Source organism: Setaria viridis, chromosome 5 (assembly GCF_005286985.2).
Source record: "Setaria viridis chromosome 5, Setaria_viridis_v4.0, whole genome shotgun sequence".
Taxonomy (NCBI): domain Eukaryota; kingdom Viridiplantae; phylum Streptophyta; class Magnoliopsida; order Poales; family Poaceae; genus Setaria; species Setaria viridis.
The window spans coordinates 25,084,011-25,103,206 of NC_048267.2; the positions used below are offsets into that span (position 1 = coordinate 25,084,011).

Below are 19,196 nucleotides of genomic sequence, written 5' to 3' on the forward strand. Positions count from 1 at the left end.
AAGGTAAAAGGATAGTTAGATACAATTTAGATAGATAGATATAATTTAGATAGAATAGTTAGAATTTAGATAGATAGGTATAATAGTTTGATAGAATAGTTTGATATTGTAGTTGGATAGATAGTTAGATAGAATTTTCTTCATATGTGATTTCTTTACAAAGTCATATAGTTAGTATGGTAGTTAGTTAAATAGTTATATACTTAGTTACATAGTTAGTTATTAGTACTTAATAGTTAGTAGTGAATTGATAGTATTTATTTAGTTAGTTATTTCATACTAGAGATCTTGTATTTAGTATGTTTCATTTATGTTTTACTAAAGGAATTGTGCATCGTTATGTGTATGGACTAGATGGACAACCTAGTTAGCATCTATCATGGAGGCACCGTGGAAAGAGATCATTATGGATATGTTGAGCTTGTTGAGATGCAAAGCGTGGCTGTGTTATTCGATGAGAAGCCTTCATTTTGTGAGTTGGTTACAAGGACTTGGGAGGAGCTACATTGCCATGGAGATGATGGCATCGTAGTGGAGGGTGTACTTCACCTAGGTACCCCTCCCAACCTTCTAAGGAAGATGATCCCAATTCGATGTGCAGACCAGTGGGAGAAGTATGTGAGATCGGTTATGAAGTGCCAATTCCAAAGTTTGGACGTGGTTGTGCGTCAGGTGTCAGTTGATCCCATCCCTCACTAGTCTTCCCTACCAATGGGTCAGCAGGCACACTTCGACCCTTCCATCCCAAAACCTGTTATGGATGTGGAGGTTGCACATACAGTTCCCGATGTTGAATCTGCCCCCAATGAGGTAGTTGGAGATGCTTGTCCTCCTCATGAGATCCCGTTCACACAGAATCATCCGAGTAAGTGTCTTATCCGCATGCTTGTTGGGAGCTAACCCCCTTCATTACATCCATTCTTTTCTTCTTTCCTCATATTTGTACTTATGTTGTAGGAGACATTCTTGACAATGTGGATGTGCTCCCAGTTGACTGACAAGTGCATTGTGGAGATAGATTCCGTGGCTCCAATAGTGTTGATATTATGAATGATTCGGATGCATATGAGATGGGAATGGCTCTTTAATCTGATGATGATCGCCCTATTGGAGAGATGACAGAGAGTGATGTTGAGATGTTCATGCGTATCTTTCCTGGCTGCAGTGACCAATAGTTCACGAGTTCAGCGATCTTGCTCATTCCAATCAGGCGTGTGCAGAAGGACATGATGATGAGCTCCTAGAAGCTCCTAAGGCTGGTCCTAGCATGGTAATTGAGAAGGGTAGGGTATTCAAGGACCTCCTTGCATTGAAGAGGTGGTTGCAGGCATTTGCAGTGATACGAAAGAGACCTTACAAGGTCTTGCATTCATATGCGGAGCACCGTTACACAGTTGTGTGTGACAAGGAAAGCTGCCCATGGACAGTTTGTGCAAGAAAGCAAAAGGTCACCGGGAAGTGAAAAATCACAAAAGTTGTTAGGCCACACAATTGTGCTGACCATGAGCTTAGACTGAAGCATCGGCAGTTGACATCAACCCTCATTGCCAAGCGGTTGTTGGGGATATTGCAGTTAGAACCCAACATGAAGGTTAGGACAATTATCAGGACCGTTGAGGAGTTGTATGGAGGTTATGTGATAAGTTCTAATAAAGCTTGGAGAGCTAAGCAACGAGCGTGGAAGATGATATCTGGGGACTGGGAGGCTGGGTATGAGCAGTTGCTGGTACTTTTCAATGCAATCAAAGCGGTCAATCCAGGCATGCATTATGAGTACATCCCAAAACCAAATGAATGGAAAGATGGGAGGCAGATATTCTTCCGTACTTTCTGGTGCTTCCCTCAGTGTGTCGAGGCCTTTAGGCACTGTCGTCCCATCTTCTCCATTGATGGTACGTTCTTGATTGGCAAATATAGGGGCACACTTCTTATAGCCATATCCTATGACGCGAACAACAACTTGGTTCCTTTGGCATTTGCATTGGTTGAGAGGGAGAACAATGACAATTGGGGATGGTTCTTGAGGCTAGTCCAGTTACATGTGGTTGGGCCTGGCAGGGAGGTTGGCATCATATCTGATAGGCACCAGGGCATACTTAATGCCGTGAGAGAGCAGATAGAGGGGTATGCACCTTTGCACCATCGTTGGTGTACTCGGCACCTTGCCGAGAATCTACTCCGGAAGGATGGTGTGAAGGATAACTTTGAGCTGTTCCAGGATGCTGCTAGGCAGCTTGAGGATAGGTACTTTTAGCGTAAGTTGGAGCAGGTCAGGACCACATCAAATGCAGAAGGTAGACAATGGCTCACAGGTTTGATGAGGGATTTGGAGAAATAGACAAGAGCTCACGACGCCGGTGGATGGAGGTAGGAGTTTCAGTGCAGCAACATGGCGAAGTCATTCAATAAGTTGTTATTAGGGATACATGCTATGCTCGTGAACGCAATCATTCAGTTCACCTTCTACAAGCCTGTTGCCTGGTTCAACGATAGGCACGCCTATGCATTGAAGTTACAGAGTGTCGGAGAGAAATGGCCTCCAAAACCAAAGGAACACCTAGAAAAGGCAAAAGAAAGGACGGGCACACATGAGGTTACATGTTTTGACCTCGCCACAGGGACTTATCAGGTGGAGCATAGGGACGGCACAACGTCCGACGGCGAGGTCCGAGATTCGAGGATGCATGTGGTAGTCCTCTGAGATTTCACATGCACTTGTGGTAAACCAGGGCAGTACCACTTTCTATGTTCTCATTTGGTGGCAACAGCTAGGCATCGCAACTTTGATATCGAGAGCATGATACCTCACGAGTTCAGTGTAGACACGCTTGTGCACATATGGAGCCCCCGCTTCGTGCCTTTTTGGGACAGTAGAGAGTGGCCTCCATATGATGGACCAAAGTACATTGCGGATCCAGCTTGCCGATGGAACAAGCGTGGATCAAGGAAGAGAACGAGGCACAGGATGATTATGGATTAGATACCCGGAAGAACGAGGCGTGGTAGAGCAACCCCATTTCTTACTGACCCCGAGCAGAACGAGTGCGGCAAGTGCGGTAGACTAGGCCACAATTCACGCACTTGTCATTGGCAGATTAGTGAGGTGCGACTAGTGGTTCTTCTCATTATTTCATATATGTCGTATTCATTCAATTAATTATGCATGTCTCAATTTATGCTTCGTTGATTTATGTTTTGTTGTACATTTCTAAGTTTATGTTTTGTTGCATACTTAATTTATATTTCATTGATTTTTTTAGGATGGCTCAATTCCACCTGCTCGACTCGGTGTATGACTAGACCCACCGAGGATGTCTCATAGCAGGGGGGTAGGTAATAATGTTTACTTGTTGATCGAATTTTTGTGAGCGTACATGTGCTGTTCATGAAATAACAGAAGACTGTGTTTCATTTCATGCAGGACCTTCTGCTCCTTCGTTCTAGAACCCACGATGGGTTCTTGGACATGCGGTACGATGAGCGATACACTTCTTTGCTGCAGGCTGCTGGCCTAGATGTCATCTCATTTCAGGTTCATCGTGGGTTGCCCAAGTTCAACTCAGCAGCCATAACAGCGTTGGTTGACAGGTACTATCTTTAATCATTGCGTCCCAAGGTTGCCAATTGTTCATGCCCTAGACTATTTTGACATGTAATCTTCATTTATCTAAATTGTAGGTGGCGGCCTGAGACTCATACCTTTCACTTGCCTTTCAGAGAGATGATAGTTACACTCGAGGATTGTCAGAAGATGCTAGGTCTCACGATTCGCGGTGATGCAGTGACCGGGCCGTGCAGGTCAGATGGTTGAAGAGAACGAGTAGCGGCCTTCGTTGGTCGTCAGGTTGATGAGCAAGCTGCTCGCACTTCTAATGTTCTAATCTCCTGGCTCCAACAACAGTTTGCACATTGCCCCAAGGATGCAAATGAGCAGACAGTTGGGAACTACTGCAGGGCATGGATCCTACACCTCTTTGCCTGCATTCTCTTCCCCGACGCCACAGGTGACACTACGTCGTGGATGTGGATCCACTGCCTCACTGACTGGCACCAGGCGGGTCAGTACAGCTAGAGCTCTGCAGTTTTGGGTTTTCTCTATCGGCAGTTGTGCGAGGCTTGTCGTTGGTCTTCGTCCTCATCATCACTTGGTGGATGCGTGTACCAACTTCAATTGTAGATGTGGGCCCGTCTACCAGTTGGCCGTCCTGAGGTTCTGCCTCGTCGTGCATGGTTCCCAGATCAACCTCTGAGATGACAGCCGCGTGGGCATACCTTTGGGACAAGGTTAGGGTTCCCCACATGAGGTTGGAGTGGGCGTACCGCGATTACACGAACGAGCTAGACACGCTCACAGTGTCTAGTGTAAGTAAATTTTATTTCACATGCCGGTTTCAATTGGTTTACTATATCATCTAACATCTTGTTTGGACATGTTGCAGGTGTCGTGGGAGTCGTACATAGGAGAGGGGGCACTTCCTTTTCCTTTGAGCTCAATGTGTGGGAGCGACGAGGGCTTATACAGGATGAGGTGTCCTCTGATATTGTTTCTATGCCGTCGAGTTCCACCTGCCTGACCGAGTTGCATGCCAATTTGGCATGAGACAGATTTGGCCAACAACTCCATTCTCAATTGGCGCTGTAGATCTTGGCGCCACTCAGCCAGGCACCAAGCTCCTATGCCATGTCAACAGCCACATCACCAGCTGCGCAACGACCTAGACGCCAGAAGCGTTGGCACCGAGACGTGTAAGCTTGGCGCCAGCGTGGATGGTGTCAAGATAAGGGTCCAGATTCTGAAATGTTTCTGCCAGAGACCTATTTCTATTTGTGAGAATCTTTCGAAAAAAAGGGCTAAAAAATAAAAAAGTCAGCCGTACCCACCAGTCTGTGTGCCAATCTCGACCCGAGTCATGAAGCCATCGTTAGGCTCCCCCTCTTCTCCTAAGTCCGTACCCACCGGTCTATGTGCCAATCTCGACACGAGTCATGAAGCCGTCGTTCTCTTTTCTCTATAATATTCAATATTTTTCTATTTTCTTTTATATGGTAACATAATTTTTATTTAGTTATTATGTATACTCTACTATTTATATATTTTTTGTTACTTATCTTTGCTATTATATATTTTATTACGTATCTTTGCTATTTATATCTTTCGTTACCTATTTGGTTATTATGTATATTCTTTGCTATTTATATATTTTGTTACGTATCCTTGCTATTTATATATTTTGTTACCTATGCTGGTTATTATGTATACTATTTGGTATTTATATATTTCATTACGTGTCTTTGCTATTTATATATTTCGTTACGTTACCTATATGATTGTTATCAATTTGAACGACCACCTATGTCGGAATCCTAGCTTCGCACCTAGCCACTCACCTCACCATCACAACAGATGCCGGTGTGCTCACACAACAGATGTCGGTGTGCTCATGCGTGTGTTGGTCGTTTACGTATGATTGTTGTCGGTTTGAACGGGCTCCTGTATCGAAATCCTAGGTCCATCACAACAGATGTCGATGTGCTCTCCACGCCGATGAATCAACCCCGGATCCACCAGCTGCCGCCAAGGCTCCTAACGACAGTCTTCTTCAACCGGTTTTGGACCAATTCAAGGGTAAATTAAGTACTCAGTCTCAACTCAACTCCATACAAACTTTCTGAATCTGATTACAAAATTTTGGTGCCTCTAATTTATACCGATTTTAGCTCAAAAACTAATCTTTCAAACAGAACCTAGTCTGATACAAATAGGAAACTTTTCCAAACAGGACCTAAGTCTGATAGACTGGTACAAACAGGAGTGGTTTGCGTGGTTTCTATTTTCCACATTGCCACACAGCTCCGGTGAGGAGCTCTAGCAGTCTGGCTGCCCAGAGCCCAGGCGCTATGGTATTTCCGCTTTTCTGGAGATCCAAAAGCACAGCACATTAAACCGCAGATTTCAAACAGCCATCCGCATATCCAACCAATAACTGATTGCAACAGAAATAAATGCGATGACTTGAAGCTCAATAAAACTCTAGATCGACTACGGACATAAGACATGCTTGTCAACTCTAGGGGAATGTCATGTCCATATTGCCACTGGAGTGTAGGAGCAAGTTGGCGAAGAATGGAGAGGAAGGCTGTGAGAGGAGACTGAAGAAAACGGCAGACTGAATGTGCCAGACGCGCTACAGCGCCTGTTGCCGGACGGCTATCAGACAACGCGCGAGAGAAGGATGTCGTGTTGATTTGAGTTGTCATCCTGGTGTAAGGCGTTGGGTTGTTAGGGTGGGCCCAAGGCCGTTGTAAAAACGCATATAAAGGTGTAAGCATTACACAGACAAGGAATAAACGAAGATCAATCACGCGCGATTCACTATACTGTCTATTCCCTCTTTTATGTTCCTCATTCCTCGCTGTTCTTTCTTCCTCTTGTTGTTTCTCCCAATTCTTCTCTGACTCAGTCGAGCACACGATTGAATCTAATCCCATCACGGTCTTGACGTGCTAAGACCACGACAATTGGTATCCAGAGCCGAATCGCCCACAAATTGCGCCAGAAATTTTTTCAGATCTCGGCGAGCAATGGCGTCGCCACGGAAGCCGATGAAGCTCCAAACTCAAATGGCGGCTACAATTGAGGATCTCGTGAAGAAGTTTGAGAGCTTTGAGTTAATGATGCAGCAATCACTGGATAAGATCAGTGGTTTGGAGGCTTGGCAATCTACGACAGAGAATTCCCTAGGCGCGCTGCTGAACAAGACTGAGGAGGCTTCATCCCGGCTGCACTGCCTGGAAGCCGTGCCTCCTCCGCCTCCTCCGCATCCACAATATCCATCGTCGTCGAGTTGGGGCACCTCCATCGACCTCAACGTTGCTCCGTCGCAGCTGGCGCGCTAGCTTCGGAGCAGCCCAATGGGCACCGTCAGGACAACATCAACCGGGACGTTGGCGGTGGGATCCTTGGATCCTGTCCGCCACGCCTGGTCACAGGTATGTTTCAGGATTTGCATCCCCTTCCATTTGATAGTTCATCAGGGAATCACGAGCTTGGTGCCAGGCAACCACCTTTGCCAAAACTCGAGTTCCCTCGGTTTGATGGAGATAACCCTCGATTATGGTGTGATCGCTGTGATATGTTCTTCGAGGTGTACTCTGTGAACCCCCATTTGAAGACTTGGTTCGCAGCTCTCAACTTCAAGGGGACGGCAGCAGCTTGGATGCAATCATCTGGAGCGGAGAGGCCGGATTTTGGATTGGGACATGCTTTGTGAGGCAATGTTTGAGCGCTTTGACAGAGATCAATATCATCTTCAGCTTCAGCATCTTGATGTCCTTCGTCAGATAGGTTCTGTTGCTGAGTATCTTGAGAAGTTTGAGGAATTAGCTCATGGTGTTCTCCTCTACAACACTGCCTATGATGACACCTATTTTGTGACTTGGTTCATGGGGGGCTTAAAGAAGAAATTCAGGAGCCCATTGCTTTACACAGACCTTGCAATGTTTTGGAAGCATCTTGGTTGGCTTTTGTGCAGGAAGAGGTTTTGGCTACTCAATCAAGTAAGACTGTGGCCAAGAAGAATCTCAGGTCCAATTACAAGCCCAATTTTGTTTCTGACAAGTTCAGACAGAATGGCTCTGAAAAAGGGAGTTCATCTAAAGCTAAATCTAAAAAATTAGAGTCTGATGACAAATTGCAGTCCCTGATGCAGTTCAGAAAGAAAAAAGGTCTGTGTTTCAAGTGTGGGGAAAAATGGGGCCATAATCACAAATGTCCTGCTCAAGTTTCCCTCCATGTTATTGAGAAGTTGTTACATGACTTAGAGCAGCCAGGGGACTGTTTTTCTGCTTCCAGTGATTGTGAGGAAGAGGATGCTAATGTGGTTATGGTTGTAGGTGACACCATTTCTCAAAGTACTTCCAGGAGAAAAACCATGAGGTTGCATGGTCTGGTTGATAATCAGAAGATTCTGATTTTGGTGGATTCAGGAAGTGTTGACTCTTTTATTAGCGAGAGACCAAGTTGAGATGTGTCTTGGTCTATTTGTGATGAGTGATTGACTAGATGATTTGAGGCTTTACCGGTTGAGTCCTGACTTCATATGTGCATGATTATCCTAACGGCTAACCGGATGTGTTGTGTTTTGGTGTTTGTACAAAATATATCTTGTGTGTTGTGTCTCTTGGCTTGTAATGTGCAGGTGTAGGATGCGACATGGCGGTCGACGGCATGAGGTGAAGGTTAAGCGCGAAAGGTCCATGCCGATGTACTAGAGCTATGAAGGGTGGACATGAGTAGGCTTGGATCGAGGGACCCGAGGAGTCCGGGCGGAGTCATAGGCGATCCACATGGTGCACAGAAGAGCAAGAGTACACAGACGGTGATGGAGACGGTGTCGGTCGAGTCAAGCAAGACGGAGGCAAGTCGAGTAGGCGGCCTGGGAGCCGGGAGCAAAAGACTTGGAGGCGTCGAAGGCTTGGCGGAGGCTGGACACGCATCAACATCGGTGAGTCACGCCAGGTGGGCATGCAAGAGGGTTCGACCTTAAAACCGGGGGTGAGTCATGCTAGGAGGGTGTGCATAGGGTTTGACCGGTTTGACCTTAAAACCGGGGGTGAGTCACGCTAGGTGGTGTGCAGAGGATTTGGGTGGTTTAGGCCTCAAAAGCACCGCGCGGGCAAGTTTGCCGGTTTGGGCCTCAAAACCTGGGGCGAGTTCGGTGCGGCCGAACGGCGTCAAGTCGGAGGACGTGTGGCACCATCGTGAAGCTTGCGTCGAGGCGAAGCGAAGTTGTGAAGGCGTCGGGTCCGTCCTATGAACAAAGAAAAAGTTGAACAACTTTACCCCTGAGGGGTATTTGGGTTGTATGCTTAATGTAAGGGCATTTTGGACATTTGCGAAATGCCTATATATATGAGAAGTGGCTGTTTGGGGCAGCAACCTCTTGGGCTAGTTGGTGGTAGTCTACTCATTTGTTTTGTGAGAGGCCTTGGTAGAGGGAGAGAGGAGAGAATCTTTGTTTGATCTTTTCGCTATCCTAGCTTTGATTGTGCTAAGGAGTGGCTTGTAACCGAACATGGTGAAGTAATCCAAAGATCTATTTTGTGCCATCTTGTTCCATCCCATTTGGATTTGCAATTTCCGTTTGTGTTCTTCGCATTCTTGTTTTCTCCCTTTTCTTCCCTCTCACGTTTTTGGTCGATTCGTGTTTTGTGGGGAGTTTTGAGTCAATCCGGTTGTTTGGAAATGAATTAGGACGTGAGTTGAACCTTTCCACTAAAGGAATTTGATTGGAAACTCACGAGTTCATAGATCGGGTCGATTCAAGTTCTAGGGTTGAAAAAGCGGTGTTCTTCACAAGAACTTTAATTCCCTTTGTTTGGCTAATCTTTTTGATGAGATCCTTTGGGAATATGTTTGTTATGTTGTTGGGAAGCTATGGTTAAAATTTTATGATTTTTGGAGGTCGTTTGATCGAGTTTCGGATTTTTCTTCCATCTCCACGCAAGCTGAAATCTGGGATTCCAAAATATTCCGGACCAAATTTCGGAAATTTCCGGACCTCCGGAAATCTCCAGAGATTTCTCCGAAAAATTCCGCACGTCCGGAATTTTCTGAAGGTTCCTCCGGATTTTTCCGCATAGAGGTGTTAGTTTTCAAAGTTACTCTTCCGGAGCTTGTTTAGAGCCTTTCTTGCTTCCGCTATTCTCAAATTGGGTTATTAGCATCATTCCGAGGTCCACTAGCTCGTGCGTAGCTAACTGGGCTTGATTTTGCTAGAAGAGAGGCTTGTGGGTTTTTGGCCGAGTTTCTTGAAGAAAATTTGAATCGGCTCCCATTCACCCCCTCTGGTCGCCTTTCCGGTCCTTCAATTAGTGAAAAGCTAGCTGCTCAGTTACATTATCCTATGGAAGCTTGTGAGGCCTCTCACTATGTTACTACTGATGGCAGTCCCATGATTTGCAATAAGAGAATTTCAAATCTGTAGTGGGCATCACAGAAGAATACTTTTCTCACAGATGTGGGTATTTTGCCTCTTCAATATTTTGACATGATTGTAGGGCAAGGCTGGTTAGAAGACTGCAGTCCTAGGTGGGTACATTGGAAGAAAAAGATAATGAAGTTTACTTATCAAGGGAAGAGGATAACATTGCGAGGTGTTCCCTCTGAAGTAACCAAGTGCAACAGCTATTAGTGCAAGAAAGTTACAAGGTCTTCTCAGAAGGAAGGCAGTAACTCATTGTGTCCAAATCTTACATCAAGTGTCTAAGTGCCAACTGCAAACTGAGCTGGGGTCCATAAACTCTGTTACTGACCTGGATCATTATTCTGATAAACCTGAAATTCAGCAACATTTGGTGGATTACAAGCACCTCTTTCAAGAGCCAACATCTTGACCTCCCTCTAGACAATATGATCACCACATTGCTTTGATTCCTGGTGCTCAACCTGTCAATGTCAGACCTTATAGGTATGCTCCTGCTCAAAAAACCGTAATTAAGAAACAATTGACTGAAATGATGAAAAATGGAACCATTAGGCCTAGCACCAGCCCATCTGCATCTCCTGTGCTTTTGGTCAGGAAGAAAGATGGGACTTGGAGATTTTGTGTTGATTACAGGCACCTTAATGCTATCTCTGTCAAAAATAAACATCCTTTGCCCATTGTTGATGAATTGTTGGATGAACTAGCTAGTGCTAAGTGGTTTTCCAAATTGGATTTTAGATCTGGGTATCACCAGATCAGGATTGTGAAAGGGGATGAGCACAAAACTGCTTTTAGAACAAATAGTGGACTTTATGAGTTTTTGGTTATGCCTTTTGGTCTCACCAATGCTCCAGCAACCTTTCAGAGCACCATGAATCAAATTTTTGGACCATTGATGAGAAAGGGTGTCCTAGTTTTCATGGATGACATATTGGTTTATACTCCAACTTATGAGGCACATGTGCAGTTGTTAAGGCAAGTTCTGGACATTATTCAGCAACATTAGTTTTTGATAAAGCTGCCTAAAGGCTCTTTTGCTAAGCAATATATTGAATATTTGGGCCATTGTATCTCAGCTGAGGGGGTGTCCATTGAACAATCAAAAATTACAGTTGTTCAACAATGGCCAACACCTACCAATCTGAAGTAATTGAGAGGTCTTTTGGGCTTAACTTGTTATTACAAAAAATTCATTAAGCATTATGGCATGCTCAGTAAACCTTTGACTGAATTACTGAAGAAAGGTACCCAGTTTTTGTGGACTTCTATTACTGATGAAGCATTTCAGTTGCTCAAAAAAGCTTTGGTTCAAACACCTGTGTTGGCAATTCCTGATTTTCAACAGCCCTTTGTTTTGGAGACTGATGCAAGTGATTTGGGGCTGGGGGCTATGCTTATGCAGCATGACCATCCTGTGGCATATTTGAGCAAAGCTTTAAGTCCCAAAAACCAAGGGTTGTCTACTTATGAAAAGAAGTGTTTAGCAATTCTGATGGCTGTGGACAAATGGAGATCTTATTTGGAAGGCCAAGAGTTTATCATTAAAACTGATCATAAGAGTTTGTTATACCTGATTGAGCAAAGGGTTCATACCAAAATTCAGCACAAAGCTCTTTTAAACCTGATGGACTTGCAATTCAAAATAGTTTATAAGATGGGTGTTTCTAATGCAACAACAGATGCACTATCCAGATGTCCAGTCAGTAATGCTATTTTTGCTATTTCCTCTTGCACTCCTGCTTGGATTGACAAACTGAAGGAAGGATATGCTGATGATGCTATGGCACAATAGCTGTTAACTGAATTGGCTATTTTAGACAATGCTTCCCAAGATTATCAGCTTGTGGATGGCATAATTAGGCATAAGGGCAGAGTGTGGATAGGCAACAATGAGTTGGCTCAACAACATATTCTGCAAGCTCTACATAGCAGTGGCATAGGAGGTCACTCTGGTTTTCATGCCACTTATCATAGGATCAAACAACTGTTCTCCTGGCCAAAGATGAAGCCTACCATTCGGTCCTATATTCAGCAATGTCCTATTTGTCAACAAGCTAAAGTGGAACATGTGAAGACTCCAGGTCTATTGCAGCCATTGCCTGTGCCTGTTGTTCCATGGACCATTGTTAGTATGGACTTCATTGAAGGACTACCTACATCTAATAGAATGAATGCAATTTTGGCAGTGGTTGACAAGTTCACCAAATATGCTCATTTTCTGCCACTTTCACATCCCTTTACTACTTTGCAAGTGGCACAATTATACATGGACAATATCTATAAACTCCATGGGTTGCCTGAGGCAATTATCTCTGACAGAAAATTTTCACTAGCAAAGTTTAGCAAGAATTGTTCAAATTATCTGATACTCAATTGTTGATGAGTTATTCTTACCATCCACAAACGGATGGCCAGACAGAGAGATTGAATCAGTGCCTTGAAGCCTTTTTGAGATGTGTGTTCATTCCTGTCCAAGACAATGGAGTAAATGGCTGTCCATGGCTGAATACTGGTATAATACTACTTTTCATTCAGCATTGGGTCATACTCCATTTGAAGTGTTGTATGGTCAACCCCCAAGGCATTTTGGTATTACTAATTTGACTGCCAGTTCAATACCTGATCTGGAGTCTTGGCTATCAAAACGGAATTTGTTGACATCTCTATTCAGCAGCAACTGTTACGAGCTCAACAAAGAATGAAGTCGCAAGCTGATAAAAAAGGAACTGAAAGAGAATTTCATGTTGGGGATTTGGTCTACCTAAAATTACAACCTTACATTCAGACTTCAGTTGCTCCCAGGTCTAATCAGAAGCTCTCATTCAAGTTTTATGGCCCATTCAAGATTCTGCAAAGGGTGGGTCAGGTGGCCTATAAGTTGGATCTTCATGAGGACTGTCGAATTCATCCAGTGCTTCATGTATCTCAACTTATTAGAAAGCATGTTGCTCCTTCTATTACTATCAGCCAGGAGTTGCCGGTTTTATCAGCTAATGCTCCACTACAAGTTTACCCTGTGGCGTTGCTTGATCATCTTTTGGTGTCTCAGGGGTCTTCGTCAGTTTCTCAGTTGCTAGTTCACTGGTCAGGTTTTCCTCCAACTTTAGCAACCTGGGAAGAGATTAATGACTTGCACCGAAGATTTCCTGCAGCACCAGCTTGAGGGCAAGCTGGTTTTCATGGAGGGGCAGTGTCATATCCCTGATTGCCACTGGAGTGTAGGAGCAAGTTGGCGAAGAATGGAGAGGAAGGCTGTGAGAGGAGACTGAAGAAAACGGCAGACTGAATGTGCCAAATGCGCTACAGCGCCTGTTGCCGGACAGCTATCAGACAACGCACGAGAGAAGGATGCCGTGCTGATTTGAGCTGTCATCCTGTAAGGCGTTGGGTTGTTAGGGTGGGCCCAAGGCTGTTGTAAAAACGCGTATAAAGGTGTAAGCATTACACAGACAAGGAATAAACGAAGATCAATCACGGCTATGCTGTCTGTTCCCTCTCTTTCTGTTCCTCGTTCTTCGCTGTTCTTCCTTCCCTTTTCGTTTCTCCCAATTCTTCTCTGACTCAGTCGAGCACACGAGTGAATCTGATCCCATCGCGGTCTTGACGTGCTAAGACCGCAACAGGGAACAATACCAGTCCACACGGACCTAGTGCCAACTAGCGGCAACACAAAGCAATGGGGAACTAATTCGACCACTACCAGCCTACAATACAAGGAAAAAGGAGTGAGGGGGGAGGAAATAAGCTACAATAATGGCACGGCACAGCTTCGACAGCATTGAGCATCTAAAACAATGGGCTCGAACAACATGCCCGCTCCGAAGATTACTGTCCCTCGCCAGCATCACCTTTCGAGGCTTCTTTGCCCTCGTCGGCACCATCCTCCTGCACATACCAAATTCAAATTTTTAGCAACAGATAGGAAGAGTAGACAGGCAACGGATTAAAGATTAGGTTTATTTTGGGAGAAGAAATTACCGTGAGGTCAGAGGTCCAAAGGGTCAAGTTGTCCCTCAGGAGCTGCATGATCAGAGTGCTATCTTTGTATGACTCCTCCCCAAGGGTGTCTAACTCAGAGATAGCTTCATCAAACGCCTGCAAAGATTAGCCAATCGTTATCAGTTATCAAAGTTTCAATGGCATAAGGACTAAGTCACAATTAAAAAGTTAAATGATCAGGCAACCGACTCAAATGCCTCCCAGTTACCACAAATTAATTAAGTGGCATTAGATACTCAAAACTGTAAAACACACAGCATTATTATCGCCTTGATAATGTAGGTGCCAGATATTACAAGTATCACCACAATCCAGTAGAACATTAAGAATTCTTTTAACAAGGAGGATAATAACAAGCAAGAGTCTAGCAATAACAGGGCAGAATGGCACAAAACCACTACAAGCAAGCCTGTTTAGATATGTGCAAACATGGAAGATCAAAAGCTCATCATATCAGTGGTAGCATTACCAGAACTATCATCATATCAGAGGTAGCATTACTAATCAGAAACTATCTGATCTGATACACAGTGATCAAGATATCTAGTAGTCAAATTGCAACATGAACCTACAAGTGTTTAGTTTGCTGTATGAGAAGCAATAGAAAGCTCCTGATATACTCAACAATTTAGGACAAGGATCCTAAAATTTACAGTTAAAAGGCACTTTTGGATATATTTTTTCTGCCCAAGCTCAAATGCACAAACAACCCACCCTAAGCACAGTAAAACGAATGTATGTAGTAGAAAAGTAGATGTGATTCCAACCTGCTTTGCAAGGTTGCAAGCTTTGTCTGGGGAGTTCAGAATCTCATAATAGAACACTGAGAAGTTAAGAGCAAGCCCAAGCCTTATCGGATGGGTAGGTGCCATCTCAGCCAGAGCAATGTCCTACACAATACATAGCAGAATAAAACTTCATAAGAAAACAGTGTAAAGACTAACAGTAAGCAACTAAGCATTCAAAGAAATGAACTTGTCATCCTATACTAGATGAATAGAGACAGTTGTCATATTATCAGAACAGAAAAAATGAACAAACCTGAGCAGCCTTGTAGGCCACCATCGTGCTCTCAGCAGATTCCTTCCTCTCTGTGCCAGTCTTAAATTCCGCAAGATACCTGCCATAGTTAAGAAGAACAGGAAGGTTAAGAAATCTGGTTGGTTTCTTCAGATTATAGTTATACAGATATGATTGCACATCATAATATTGCATTGCATCCTTCCCAACCTGTGATAATCACCCTTCATCTTGAGGTAGAAGACCTTTGATTCGGCAGCAGTAGAAGAAGGAACTAGGTGGGAATCAAGCAGCTTCAGGATGCCATCACAGATATTGCTCAATTCAGCCTCAATCTTCCCACGGTATTCCTTGATAAGGTTCACATGCTCTTCATTCTTACGGGACTCCTCCTTCTGTTCAATGGAAGAGACAATGCGCCATGAAGCACGGCGAGCCCCAATCACATTCTTGTATGCAACAGACAGGAGGTTACGCTCCTCAACAGTGAGCTCTTCAACATCTACAGTCTTAGCCACCTTCTCCATATACTCAACCATCTCCTCATACCTTTCAGCCTGCTCAGCCAGCTTGGCCATGTAAACATTCTCCTCCCTCGACATATTGACAAAAGAACAAACTTACTGCAACAAAAGGGAACTGATAAGCCATTGCCTCAAAAAGGTACAAGATATCAACTAAAATGACTACATGGTAAAGGTACATGGCTGGCCACTAAACTCGACTTAAGCCATTAAGCCCCTCCATGTTTGGTAAGAGCAAGCTTATTAATAACATTTCTGAGAAATATGAAAGGGTCATACAAACCTGATTGAACCAGCAATAAAGCCACACCATTCTCAAAAAAGCAATACAGCCACACCAAGCAGCACCATCTAATCGAACACTAGCTTACAGCACCCACGTTCAGGTTCAAAAATCGCAATAACAGACCCCACACAATGCAGGTAATATGATCTGTTCATTCTGTTGTGATCCCCAAATCCATCAAATTAAGCAATCAGACAGAACTAACCTATTTAAACTACTGCCAAACAGATCACTGAAAAGGACCAACCGGATCTATCCTTGACAAGGTTATCATTAATGAATTATTTAATTCAACAGCAATTCATCATCATTCAAAACCCCAGATCAACAGGTTACCCAACCATAATTCCTTAAACAGGTGAAACATGACCCAAAATCCGACACACCGAACAGTACATAAATCGAGAAATCACATCCAACACCTAGCAGCAACAGATAGAGCTACCCTTTAATACACTACTAACCGTGAAGGCACGTGTACATCCAGATCAAATATCTGAACAAGCTACTTCACTCCAGAAATTCTACATTCAACCATCCGTGTCCCCGCTCCAAGCCTCCAACAGATAACAGGCACGGTTGCTAACCCCAAAATGGGAACGGAAACCCGGGAGGTGATCAGCATTCAGTCCTCGCATCAAACTATTCCCAAATCAGGCGGATCTACGCCCCCCGTGCGCTCCAAGCCTCAGATCTCGTGGATCGAGCTCGAACAAACCCACGGACCAGCACCCGAGACAAAGCGGATCTAGCCGCATCGCAGAACGCCACCCGACAAAAAACAGAAGAAGAAAAAAGGCGGAGAAAACTCGCCGCACTCCCGCCGCACTCCCGTATCTCCCGTACCACGAACACGCAACACGCAACTAGATCAAGCAGGACAGCACTCTTGACAGCACGCAAGATTAATTTCTCAATCAAAAAAGAAAGCTGGATAAATCGGGAACCCTAACCTCCCGGCGCGGGGCTGGGCGGCTGGCTCTTGTGCGCGGCGGAACGGTGTGGTCGGGGAACTGCGGGATGCTGTGGTGGGCAGGGCGAAGCAGCGTGGGGACTTTTTATAGCGGGACGCGAGCGCGAGGCTACGGTCAGCGAGCCAATGGCACGGCGCCACGGCGACGGCAGGGGCCCACACCGACACCCCTCGCGCAAGGCGTGGTGGGCTGCGAGTTCCTCTGACATGCGGGCGCGGCGCGCTAGTGGGACCCATATGTCATTAAGAGCGGGAAAGATGATCCGGTGTGGTAGGCTCGGTGTACGTGGTCGGTGGGAATATCCCTGCGAACCGCTCCCTCGGGCTCCGCGATTTGGCAAAAAGTCGAGCCTGTGCTTATGACATGTGGGTCCGGCCTGGTTGCGAAAGATCGGTCATTTTTCTTCCCCAAGCCAAGGATATGTCCTGTTTAGGAAGTGGAAACACAATGTATTGTAGTACTCCTATATTGTGCTAAAAGCACCGGGCACGGTCGGCAGAAAGGTTTGTGATTCATCGGGTAATCAAGTGATTATTAGTTCCTGATCCGACGGTTCCAAGTAAGGGCACCAGCACTTGAGCAACATGCGCAGCTGGATCAGCTGCACCTGCACATGGTGCTGCACAGGAAAAGCTGTTCCAACTACTTATTGTATAACCCTTCTTTCTCTTTCAAAGCGAAAGGCCGGATATCATGCAGATAGCAATCCTTTTTTCCTTTAAAAGATAAAATTATGATTTCGATTGCCAGGTTGGCGAGAAGCTGGAATTTGGACATAGTCGCCAACCTGGAATTTGGACATAGAAATTAGGGCCTGTTTGGCACGACTCCACTCCATAACTCCAGCAAAAAATCCAGCCAAACACGTCAACTCCAAAACTCTATGAAGCTGCCAACTCCATGGAGCTGTAGTGCAAATGGGGCTGGAGTTTTGGAGCACCCCTTTTGCTGCTCCAAAATGTCCTCTTTTGAACCTCCTCGTGGAGTTGGTGGATAATTACCCACCACTGCCACTGATTACACAAAAATAACATTTCATTCTTTCTGTTTGCCTCGTGCCTCTGTTTCTTTTCATTCTCGCGTGACTAGTCGCTCGCCCGCGCCTGTACCTGCGCCGGCAGCTAGGGACCCTAGCCTCGCCGCCGCCGTAGCCCCTGCTAGCGGCCGAAGACCCGCCGTCCACCCCCACCGCAGGCCGGTCGAGCCCCGACGCCAGGCGCCCTAGGCCCGACGCCGGTCCGCCCGCCCGCCTAGCTCTGCCTACGCCTGCACGAGGCCCGCCGCCGAAGCCCTGATGCCAGCCGCATCGCCCCGCCGCCGAAGGCCGCCGCCAGCCGCATCGCCCCGCCGCCGAAGGCCGCCGCCAGCCGCAGTGCCCCACCGCCGGAGGAGATCCCCCGCCACCCGTCCGCTAGGTGCGACCGTGGCAACGGTGACCAGTGGGCAACGGCAGAGAAACAGAGGGAAAAAGAAAGGAGGAAGAAAGGAGGGGGAGAGGATGACAAGTGGGGTCTGTATTGAGGGCAACAATGGCAATCAACACTAAAATCGATTTTTTTGAGCTGAGAGTACCCATCTAGCCAAACACCCAATTTTATTTCTGGAGTTCTAGAGTGGATCTGACTCTACCTGAAGTTCTGGAGTAGAGCAGCTCCACCTAGAGCTGAAGCCATACCGAACAGGACCTTAGTTGCGTAAGAGCAACTTCAACAGCCTCGCCATCCTCTCCCGCGAAGTTAGATTTGGCGATTCGAGGCTACAAAACAGGTCCAACAGACTCTCTTTCTCGTTTTACGTTTTTCCTCCAGCGCTATCCCGGCATTCTTGCTCGGTAGAATTCGCGAGTCATCGTCGCTCGCCATCCGTGCGGCCACGCATGCATTTCCCGCACGCTTCTTCCCTCCCGCTATCGCAAGCCCACGCCCGCACCAGGATGAAGATTTTTTTTTTCCTTGTGTTTTCCCACCACCGTCTTGGCAACTCAGCTGCTAGGCACCACATGAACACCGCAGCAGACCAGGTTGCTCGTGCAATTAATAAAAATAAGCTGGACACGCGCTCGTCCCAGTTGGACGGCGTCAGCCCCGTCGGCACACACGCGTGAGCTGCACGGAGGCGGACGGGAGCCGCGTGGCCGAGCGGCACGGAGGTGGCCGCCGGGCGAGATGCATCGAGCGCAGCGGGCTCCACCGCGGCTAACATTCGTGGCAAGGGCGGACGTGGTGCCCTTGCCTCGAGGATCCTCGGAAGCGGTTGTGGACGAGCAGATTGAATGGAGTTGGTTGGGTTGAGGCCGGGGACGAGCGGAGAGCGGACCAGGGAATAATTACCAAGGGCATGTCGCCTGCTGCTTGCAAGCCCCTCAAGGCAACGGGATCCTCATCAATGTTATTGAATTTAGACAAGA

The 19,196-nt window shown here is 46.0% G+C and overlaps 1 protein-coding gene and 1 pseudogene across 1 annotated transcript; one reads left to right on the forward strand and one right to left on the reverse strand.

Moving 5' to 3' along the window:
* The first annotated feature begins 711 nt into the window (after nt 1-711).
* On the forward strand, nt 712-2,980 carry LOC140222847 (uncharacterized; annotated as a pseudogene).
* Nucleotides 2,981-13,396: 10,416 nt separating this feature from the next.
* Nucleotides 13,397-16,909, reverse strand: LOC117857344 (14-3-3-like protein GF14-C). The gene is made up of 6 exons (XM_034739968.2): nt 16,769-16,909; nt 15,216-15,628; nt 15,027-15,105; nt 14,753-14,875; nt 13,965-14,081; nt 13,397-13,871 (listed from the first exon to the last, which is right to left on the reverse strand). Exons 2-6 carry the CDS (start codon nt 15,605-15,607, stop codon nt 13,812-13,814), a joined length of 771 nt encoding a protein of 256 aa, XP_034595859.1. The 5' UTR covers nt 15,608-15,628; nt 16,769-16,909; the 3' UTR covers nt 13,397-13,811.
* Between the last annotated feature and the right edge of the window lie 2,287 nt (nt 16,910-19,196).

Coding starts and splice junctions, on each gene's coding strand:
- LOC117857344 (XM_034739968.2), bottom strand. CDS start 15,607: ATGTCGAGGGAGGAGAATGTTTACATGGCCAAGCTGGCTGAGCAGGCT. Junction 14,082..14,752: donor CTTGCAACCTTGCAAAGCAG/GTTGGAATCACA, acceptor TAATCTTTGCAG/GCGTTTGATGAAGCTATCTC. Junction 13,872..13,964: donor TTTGGACCTCTGACCTCACG/GTAATTTCTTCT, acceptor TGGTATGTGCAG/GAGGATGGTGCCGACGAGGG.